The 10,980-nt window shown below is 43.5% G+C and overlaps 1 protein-coding gene across 2 annotated transcripts in view; it reads left to right on the top strand.

Moving 5' to 3' along the window:
* Positions 1–241: 241 nt before the first annotated feature.
* Positions 242–10,980, top strand: part of UNC5C (unc-5 netrin receptor C) — a 406,146-nt gene continuing 395,407 nt past the window's right edge. The window contains exon 1 of one of the 2 annotated variants that reach the window (XM_060115244.1): positions 242–1,246. In XM_060115244.1, the coding sequence (XP_059971227.1) occupies positions 1,123–1,246 (124 nt within the window). In that variant the 5' untranslated portion in view covers positions 242–1,122. The remainder of the gene's footprint in view (positions 1,247–10,980) is intronic. The other variant, XM_060115238.1, reaches the window with a different exon arrangement.

Raw genomic sequence — 10,980 nt, 5'->3', positions numbered from 1 at the left:
CATAAAGCAGTCTGAGTGGCGCTGACCACTCCAAGACTGCCGCGGGCTGGGGCTCTGCAAAAGCTTTATGCCTTCCTCCCGGCCCCGCAGGACCTCAGCTCGAGCCCGACACCCCCAACAGACCCCACCCCCACCCCCGCCTAATCAACCGCAAGACCCGAAGTCGTAGAGCGGGTCCAGTCCCGGGGAGTCTGGCTCAGGCTCTGGCGGCGCCGTGGAGGAGTTGGGAGGAGGCAGACTGAGCTCCACTGGACACAGCCAAGGGGCTCGGGGCGCGCCCGCTGCGCTCTCGAAGTCCGGATCTGGCGCACGGCGTGAGGCCGGCGCGCTCCCACGCTCCCAATACGCTTCGTTCCTCAGGTCGCTCTCGCCTCAGCTTCCTCAGAGAAACCAACAGCCGCTCTCCACCTCCGGCTCCGGGCACGCCGCTCCCGCAGTCCTCGCTTCCCTAATGCGGGCGGGCGGGCGCGCTCCCGCCGCCTCTTACGTCCCAGCGGTGTTGGGCTGGGCCCTCCACGCCTCCTGGGCGAGCCCCTCGGCGCGCCCGTGCGCCCCGCACTACTAGGTGACCCTCTTCGGCCACCCAGCAGCCGCAGCCGCAGCCGGGAAGTCTCTCCGCCCGCGTGAGAACCCCGAGACTGGAGACGGGAGCGCCTCACTGGGCACAACTCCCTCTCTCCGCTCCCTCCTCCTCTTGCTCGCTCTTCCTCTCCCTCCGCCCGCCCCCCGCCCCGCGTGCCTGTGTGTGTTCGGCACAGGCGAGGGGACCCGGGGAACAGTCCGGGCTCGGCGCGCGGCGGAGCTGCGGCTGCTCCCGCTGCTGAGGGGAGCGGCGAGGTGGCCGCCCTGCGCCTTCCCGGACTTCCCAAGTGGGGGCAGAGCCGCCGCTCACGGAGCCGCCTGTTAGCAGGCACAGCGAAAGCGGGACCTCCAAACTCCTCCTCAGCGCCTCCTCTCCACCCCCTTTTGGCCCCTGCCCTTGGAGAAAGTGGAGTGTGGCGCTCGGCCGTCGTTACTCCTTCAGACAGCTTCGCGGTGCACGGATTCCGCTGCTGCCCGGTGGGGCTCTCCGCTGTCGGCGCTCCTCCGTGTGTGCCTCCCCCCGGCGCACCTCTGTCGACGATGAGGAAAGGTCTGCGGGCGACAGCGGCCCGCTGCGGACTGGGGCTGGGATACGTGCTGCAGATGCTCGTGCTACCTGCCCTGGCCCTGCTCAGCGCCAGCGGCACCGGCTCGGCCGCTCAAGGTAAGGGGATCCGCCGAGCTCCGCGCCACCTCCCTTCGCTTCTTCCTCTCCTCCTCCCCACTTCCCCTGGCTTCCTTAACCCGCCTCGTCTCCCTCAACTGGAAACCACTTTAAATTCTACTTTCCCAACTAGTCAAGAAGCTTTGGTTAGGATGATTTTGAATCTGTCTTCCGAGATGGGCATGGATGGGCCCGGACGCGCGGGGTGTCGGACCCACGTCTGTCTCCGGGCATGTGTCTCTTGCGTGTCTCTTGCACTTTCTGCTGCACGCTCACACGTTGTTGTACCTTGCGCACAGCGAGGTTTGGAGAGACTCTGGGCGCGGGTGGCTGCGTGGCCTGCAGTAGAGGCCCCGTGACGCGCAGAGTCTCCCCGCGCTGTGCCACGTCGGGGGTTGCCGGATCCTCGCTGAGTCTCTGAGCGCCACACGCCGAAGGGCGCTCCGCTACGGAAACGTGTCCGTGGCGGCCGAGGACCCGCTGGCGCCGGTGGCCCTCGGCTGCTGCTCGGGGCGCTGCGGAGACTCGCGGCGCCCCCGGACCCGCGCGCCGCAGCCCGCAGCAGGCCCCGGAGCGTGCGCGCCTCCTCCGCCATCCTACCCTCTCCTCTCCGGCTCTCCCTCCCAGCCGGCGACGGAGAAACGTAACCCCCCTACTCCCCCCACCTCCCTCCCCGGCTCTAGAGGAAACGGACTGGTTGTTCAAACCAAAGCCGAAACTCCCCGGGGTAACCGGCCACTTTATAACTCTGACATTTTAATTTGATGCGTCTGAGCTTGAAAATAAGTGTCCGGGGCTCTGGGCAAAACCGGGATGGGGGAGAAGCTCGGCCAGGAGTTGCGGGTGGGTAAGGGAGCAGGGGAGGCCCGGGGGCTGGTTGCCTAGTTTCCTTCTCGCCCCCCGAGGGTGAGGTGATAGAGGCAAATCCCAGCCTTCCGAGCCTGGGAAGCTGAGTGGAAGGGAGACTGCGAGGAAGGAGCCCAGGCGCCCCTCTCCGGGGTCTCTCTCGGGTCGTCTGTGCCCCCAGCGCCCCCGCCACCTTCTGGACAAGCCGAGGGCCCACCTGGGTCTTACCGCCCAGTTTTGTGGCGGTCGCTGGCTCAGGGGAGGGAGCTCAGCTCTTCCTTGGGATGGGGGGGCGGGGGATGGAGGAAGCTTCTGCAGTGTTCGGAGGTAATCCAGGCATCCCATCCTCTCGGTTACACTCGCTCCAAACTTGGAAAGCAGAGGAGGTGCGGCGATAGCCTCGACTCCCCGGAGATGCTCAGACGCTCCGGAGGTTACCGACAGCATCCCCCTCAGATCTGCGGAGGCGCTGGGGACCAGGGCGTTGGAGGCGGAGGGGGGCGCTGAGCGTAGGCTAGTGTGTTCCGGGTCGGGAGGTAAGTGATCAGCGAGGCTCTGCGGATTAGCCACAGCTACTTCGGGAGTAAATTGTCCTGCTGCCTCGCTAAGTAGCCACGCTCATAAATCCTTCCTTCCCTTCTTGCCAGATGCCTCCCATCCCCGAGGTTCGACCCTGGTTTTTCTCAGTCATATGTCTAAAGCTCATCTGCCTGTCCGTTTTACAAAGGAGTCTCCCCTGAGAATCATAAACTTATTGCAGGTTTCTTGAAATTGGGAGAAGTTCTCAGGACGGCTGCTGAGGGTGCTTAGAGGGGGTGTTTGGAAGTTGAAGGGAGCAACCTGATGAATTGTTGTGGAATCAACCGCAAGACTCCCTGTGGAATTCGCCTGCTGTTATGGGGCGCACAAAGGACTAAGCTATAGGGTGCGAGTGGGAGGGGGACCAGGCGGTGAGAGAACTGTTTGGGGAAAGGACAAGTTAAAGTCCCCAAAGATGCCAAATAGGAGACGTAGGATCCCTGCCGAGAGCTTCTTACAGCCAAATTAAAAAGACTGGGTAGGAAAAAGGATCAATAAAGATAATCAAACAGGAGATTGTGAGTGGATTAATATTGAAAGAAGAAGGGAGAAGGGATGAAAAGAAAAAACGGTCAGGACAGACTGAGCGTTTGCCACTTACACTTTTTTCATCTTATAGACCAGGCAAGGCAGAGATTGAGGATTGAACCTACTCTTCTGATCTTAAGTGGAAAAATTAAATGCATTCTTTTGGGTGTGTGCATTTCACTGCTGTTCTTCTCCGTTTAGTATATTTATTTTCTTTCAGTTCCTGGTGAGCAAACTATTTATGTTTGAGTCTGTGGTCTTTGAGAGACACTATTCCACCACTTTAATCTTTGTTTTCCTCCATGTTGCAGGATACCAGCTATTCCTGTGCTGTGTGTTAGGTATCAAAAATATAGAAAGCACCAAACCCTACTTTCAGCTTCTATCACTATCACTCTATTCCATACCCCTAGCCTGTTTACTATTGAACTACTCATACATACACTTTCTTCTCAGAGTCACACTCCTATAATTCTCTGATAGTCAGACCTTCCTTTCCTTCTAATGTCTTCTCCTTTCTCCTCTCTCTTTGGACTAGATCACTAGGTAAATCAAAGATGCTGTTGCTCCCTCAAGGTATGATTTCCTTATGCTGAGGACTTAAAGATGGGAATAAACTATTTTTTATGGATGGAAGTATGTATGCAGTTAAGATGAGAAAGTTAATTTAAGCACTTTACACTGTGGAAAAGGTTTTTATTCTGTTGTTGGAAAGATACTAGAAAATTTGAAGTTTTAGGAAATATGTGTCTCTTCAGAGAGAGTCAAGAAAATAACAGATGTTTAAGATAAAAAAGCAGAATGGGTGTTATTTGTGAGTGTACTTCATTTTGTAACTGTGGTTTGAAGAAAGACAGCAGTTATTTTAAACAGGTCCTTGGGAGATTCTCTAGACTTTAGGCAACAGCTTTCTCCTTTCTGGCTATGTTCTAATTGTTTCGTTCGGGACTGCTGGGAACTCCTAGCTCCAGGGAATTTGTGGTGTTTCTGACTTTCAAGAATGAAAGATTTTACCAGGAAAAGGCAACGTGTGTGTGTGTGTGTGTGTGTGTGTGCGGGTGGGTGTATGTGTGTGCACGCACGTGCACTTGATCAGTTTGCTTCAGAATTAGTGCCCTCCTGTTTTATAAATGCATTTTATTTCTGGATTTACACAGCATTGATATTCCGCTTATCTAGCACCAACTAGTGTTATGAGTGTTAACACCACCAAACTCAGAACAGGAAATTACTGAAGATTCTAATTATATTGGGATAATTCTCTATTATTGTAAGATAATTTGTAATGTTTTTAAAACAATATACTTCTTCTGAGAAAAGAGTAAAAATTACTTTCATACATTATGCATATTGGTGTGGTACAAATAGACAATTGGCATGAAAGGTTAAATTTCATGACGAGTATACCATATATTTTTCTATTTTAGGAGCAGAGTAAATTCATAAATTCACGTTTGGAATTTGCAGTAAGGGAAAGTAGGCTAGTTTACCTTTGATTAGAACAATAATTTCATGTATTCTAGCTTAGGGAATACTTAAAAGGCTTCAGAGAGCAAACTTTTCAAGTACTTGCAGAGAATGAGGAACCATTAAATTGTTAACATTTATTGACTTCCTGGCCTTCTGTGTTCTGGATACTGGGGATTCCAAATTCAACAAGACAGGGTCCTAGAGCATCTCCCATTGTAGTGTGGTTGTCCTGATCAGAATACATACTGATCCTTTTTTGAGCAACCCCCCCCTAAGGACCTGAAGGAGGCACCGAGCTCTCCTAAACAAACTCTTAGCTTGCTTAGAATTATTGTTGAGACTAAAAAATAACTGTTCTCTAATGTATGCTGGGTTCTCCAATTAGTGCAAATAGCCAGAGTGCCTTAACTGCGTTTAGCACTTTTCTGATTTAGGTCATGGCTTTGCTGGAGCAGCAGAGGGAGTCACTCTGAGAAGAAACATTAAAATTACAGGCTGCAGCCACTTCAGGGAGATAATGGGGACGCTTGTGGGGTGGGGACTGAGGCAGTGCTCTTCCCTTGCTCTTTTAGCCTATATCTTTTTTAGTTTGACTTTGTCGTTTGTGGCGGCTAAAAACAAACCTGTTCACGTCCCCACGAATTAGAAATCCATTAGCTCATTTGGATAGTATATGCTATCAGAAGTAAAGTTCTGAACAATTATTGTGCATTTATTATGCCCCACACTGTATGCTATGTGTTAGGGACACAGAGTTGAGGAGACAGTTCACCCTTCGAGGAAGACTGACTTACAAGCATATAATTATAATTTACTTTCTGAAATATAACAGTGGGAATAGGTATAGTATCTTCTGGATTTAAGCATCCAATGTTAGTCAATATAGGACTAGCTAGGGTTGTAGTGTGAATGGTGTCAGGAGTTCCATGATTTCTGTGCAGAGAAACTTAAGGGTGGCAGTTTGGTTGGAAGTGGGTTGTTCTTAAAGCTGAGTCTGCATTGTAACTGTCTTATTAAATCTTACTTAGGTTTAATATATAATCGGTCTGGCTTTGGGGAGACTGTTAGAGACTGTTGGTGGTGTGTGCCCATCCTCCCTGGTAGTTTAGTGGTTACTGCCGCCTCCACCACCTCCTAGCTGTGTGGCCATTGGTGAGTTATTTAGCATCTCCGTGCCTCAGTTTCCTCAGATATAAAATGAGGATAAGATATACTGTAAGTCATACTAGGGTTGAATGAATTAATACATCTAAAGTATGTAGAGCAGAATTCTTTGGCTTCCAACTCTGTAAACCATGGGCAAAGACATCTAGAAGTTAAAGAAATTAAAGGTCAATAATTTTGAACTCGGAGTCGAGGGATTGCTGCAGACACTGCTTCCCCCAAAGCAACAAATGGAGCTGTCTGAAGAGATGCTCCAGAGTACTGTAAACTCCTGGGATATGATGTGGTTCTTTGAACAGCCTGTGGGAAGCTCTCTCTTTTCATAGCCACATTTCTTCCTTTCTGCACAATCTGGGAAAATTAACCTAACACCAGTTCTAAAAATGCCATTTTAAATCAGAGCCTGTTAAGTCCTGGCTACAACCTCCACTCTTGACTTTCTATCTTTACAATGAATATTGAAAGATAACTTTGCATAAATCCGTAAACTTTTATGAAAAAAAAATGCAAGTTCCATGTTTTCAGATAATGGTTTTGAGAAAACCAGCCCTTTATGCAAATGTGGATTGTTTTTCTTAAAAAAAAAAAAGACACAAGTGTGTCTAACGAGCATAATTCAATACATGATAAAACAACACAAAAAAATAGAGTATGTCTCCTATATACCGAGTTCTGTTCCAAGAGTGCAGTCGTCAAGTCCAACAAAGTTAGCCGAGGTACCCGACTAACATAATAGGCTATATAGTACTGTAGTATAATAGGTTTATAATACTTTTCACACAAATAGTACATTAAAAAATGAACAAACAAAAAATAAAGAAAACATTTTTACTTTTACAGTATGGTACCTTGTAAAGTACAGTAGTACCAGCTACATCACCGCTGCTTTTATGCTTGCTTCCGGGCATCCTGGGCTTGAAATAAGGATATTGTACTACTGTACTCTATACAGTAAAGTACACAAAAGCACAACCACTTGTAGAGGATGCATGCACGTGACAGTGTACACCAAGCATGTGAATAACTTATGTGATTGGACATGCGAATGCATGTTCGCATCTTTGAAAAGTTCTCAGCTTGAAGGTTCATATGTAGGGGACTTACTGTATAGAAAAAATAGGTTGACTTGAAGGCAAAGCAAATTCACCAGGACTTTCATATATTCAAATTATATTTGCAATAGAAAGTTTCAGCATCATAATTTAGAACAACATGGATAATCTAGGTAATATATATTTTGAAAGTGTCACATTTAATTACTTCTATTTGTTTAATGGTTATTGCTATTTTTTTCATGTTTGGTGTTTTGTTTTGTTTTTTATTTTTTTTGGTCGAGCTACGCAGCTTTCAGGATCTTAGTTCCCCGACCGGGGATGTAACTCGGGGCCCTGGCAGTGAGAACACTGAGTCCTAACCACTGGACAGTGAGGGAATTCCCTTATGCTTGGTATAAATGTTGTTTTCTAGAAGAATTTAAGATAAAACTAGACATTTGTGGAGCTTTTATGTTATTTAGAGTTAAGACACATCTTTCTCTTACAGTATTTTCATTCTGCTTTTATTTTTGGATTGTCTGGTCTGCCGTTACAGAGCCCCAAATTTCTCATTCTTTTTCTTTCTTAACTTAGCTCCTTAGAGCAATGTATGGGCTCTTCTTTGATTTCAGATTTTATTTGGTTTTGTTACTGCTTATATATTTGTGGAAGAGAGCTCCATGAATCTGAGACCTTGGATATTGTTCCGGTATCACTCACTTAGCCCAAGGATGTTTAAACTAGGACAGAAACTCACAGAAACTCAGTACTGTGTTTTATGTGACTTTTTTGAAGTACCATAAGTTTGCCTTGAGCAATATTAATAGATCTACTGTCTCCTTTTTTCTAGTTTTTAAAAAGAAGTCCAATAATTTAAAAATTTATAGTTTCTCTTATTTTAAATATTTATAATCTCTAAATTTGTGGAGATTTTAATTTAAAAAACTTTATAGTAATAATTTTATGAGCTAACAAGATCAAAAATAGTAGCTTTTTTTTTTTCCTCTTCTCTACCTGATTAGAACTCTCAGAAGAATTTCTGCCTTTTCATGATAACCCAAAACATATTGGGTTGGCCACAAAGTTCCTTTGGGTTTTCCGTAACATCTTACAGAAAAACCTGAAGGAACTTTTTGGCCAACCCAATATACTCTGTGGCAAATATTTGGATGCTTTGTAAACAAAATGTTAGAAAATATTGTTATAATTTTATAATTAAAAACGAGTTTGGGGTTGAAGTTTTAATGTGGTTTCTCACTTTGAGTATTCCTGCCCCCCAAAAAGTTGATCCCTTAGGTTTATATAATGAGGTTTGAAAGACACAGAAGAGTATCTCCAGGTACTTAAAACATATCTAGGCTTCTACACATAGTGTTAGTTACTGTGACATTAAATTGAAGTTATTTTGGAAAGTGAGCTGTAGCTTTGAAAATGCCAAATATGCAGATATTTGTCCTTATGTAAGTATACCTTTTATGAGCAGTGAACAGTGATTCAAAAGTGCTTTGTGTGGCAAAAGTATAAGCCTAACATCTGAAAACTCCAATGTTTGGGGAATACCCTCTTCTAATTAAATAACTAACCATGTCTCATTGCCAGTGTGGTAGTGGAATGAGAGAGAGAGAGAAGACATGTGAGACTTCATTTCATTGATGTGCCTGTTACAGTTCTTACTTAAAATATGAGGGCACCAAATAATCATGTTAACAGATGATACTGATTAATCAAATTTAACTCCAGAGTTACCAGTCTTATTTATTTTAAAATGTTGTGAGGATAAGGGTTTTATCTTCATTAATCATTGTCATTTGGGTCCTGTGGCTAGATTCATTTCTCAGCAATTATGAGAGCCATAAAAGTGCCTCATGTAGGTGAACGTGTATTATCTCTTCTTCTAACTAAGGATGTTAAACAACAGAAACTCCCTCAGCACATTTAACAAGTTTGTTGATGAATGCTAACATTTCTCAGTTTTAGTCAATGTCTTAATTGATTATTTAATCATGGACTGACTGAACTCAAATGTAATTTATTGTCTTCTCTTTTTTTCTCTGTTCAGAATAAAAACCTTATATATGAACATTCATTTCCAGTAAAAACATATTAGTACTTGCACATTAAAATGCGTCTGGAGCCCAGTTATAAGGGTAAATATATCTGTGAGTAGAAATGGATTCAAAAATTCAAGAAAATTAGTGTGCCTAATATAAAATATGAAAGAGCAGTGTAGAAGTAAAGTATACCATTTGTACAGAATAGTAATTATTTTAAAATAGTGCATATGTATATTCTCTTAAACAATAAAAGTTTAGTGCAATATGATAGGGCATGTGGTGTAATAATATCCTCTTATAAAGTACAGTCATAGTGAAATATGTTCATGTATCAGATAAAAGTAAAGGGGAACAGTTTGGGACTATTCTAGTCTCTATGAATTTGCAAGTTCATTTTTTTGTATTCAAATTGAATATTTTAGATGATTCTAATATCTTTTTGGAATTTCAAGAACCTAAAAAAATTATTTCAAGATCTAGATCAGAGACTACACTTTAACAAATGGTATTCTCTAACTTTTATAGGAACAAAAAGTGACATTCAGTGAAGAAAACACTGTTGCTATTTTATTATACGTGATTGTCAAAGACCTGTGTTATCCCTGATCCAAACCAAACAAATAACCAGATTACTACCACAACAAAAACTTTATGATTGGAAAGACATAGTAAATAATGGTAATTTCACTTTAAGCATTATGTCTGTGTGAAATATGTTGACATTTGAATTTAGCTTTTGCTAAGGGAAAATGATATATTTTATCTTCCATTGAATAAAGAGGTTGCCAAATATCCACATTGTAGCCACCCAGTGGAAAGAGGCAAGTTTGGCAAGCAGCAATCTTGGAGTCATTCTAAATAAAACAGTAATTACGTTACCTGTCATTTTCTTTAGCAACTTTCCTTCTTCCTTCTGTTTATCTCCATAAGGCGATGAGACAGTATGAGCTTTAAAATGTGTTAAGGATCAAATTCAAGGACTGAAAGAGCCTAAGACATTTTCCTCCCAACCTACTATAGCCATCACCCACAGAGCATGCAACTTGGTGGAAAACAGAAGCCCATTTCAGAAACTGCTCTCAGAAGCTGAGGAAAAACAGGCATGTTCAAATGATTTATTGCTTGTGCTATCGGAATAGAGACCTAAGATCAGTATTTCATCATAATATTATTCAACGGGCACTCTGACTTGAACCTTTATATAAATAGAGTCTTGATACACACCTACTTCAATTAACAGAGCAAAAGAGTTTCTAAAGTATTTAAAAGATGTATTTTTGAAAGAAGTTACGTTTGGATTTTACTTGAACCTGTTTGAGCAGGATGTACTTGTTTGAGAAATCTAGACTTAAATCAGTGGTATACTGATACACAGAATCCTTCAAAGGTCTTTATAAAATGCATTGATATTTCCTCAGCTACTCTTAAACAGTGTCATTAGTAATGTCAGCGTTGTAGGTTAAATCTCACCTGTACATCAGAAACTGAAAAGCATTCTTAGGATTATATGGGAGTCATTAGGGACAATTGTCCCAGAAAAGAATTTGCTTAAATGGAGTTTTATCTTTAATATAATTACATTTTTAGGAAATGTTGCCAATATCTTTCTCTTATATATTGATCAAAATATATGTTTATTTTTGTTATACACACACACACACACCCACACACACCCACAGTGGAGAAAGTTAGAGCTTACTTACTATAACCTGATGAAAAAATAGAGAAGAAAGATGGCAAGAAAAAGTTTTAACAATAGATATGTTTTCCCAATAGGGATGGGGGTAATCAGTTTATTGGATTTATTAGAAATGATGATCACATGAAAGATCTACATATTTTTTAATCAAATTAAATAACTATGGAATTATTTCCTAGCAGGGAATTTCCAGGCAGAAATGGAGTAAAGAGTTATAAGAAGTAGACATATACAGTTCAGTAATTCTCTGTGAGCATATATATATATAGATGTGTCTATATATATATATATATATATACACACACACACACACACACACACATGCTTGCACAAATTGTGTGTGTGTGTAACATTTTTGAT

The sequence above is a fragment of the Mesoplodon densirostris genome, chromosome 1 (assembly GCF_025265405.1).
Source record: "Mesoplodon densirostris isolate mMesDen1 chromosome 1, mMesDen1 primary haplotype, whole genome shotgun sequence".
Taxonomy (NCBI): Eukaryota; Metazoa; Chordata; class Mammalia; order Artiodactyla; family Ziphiidae; genus Mesoplodon; species Mesoplodon densirostris.
The sequence above is the reverse complement of the archived record's forward strand: the minus strand, read 5'-3'. Positions and strand labels throughout refer to the sequence as shown.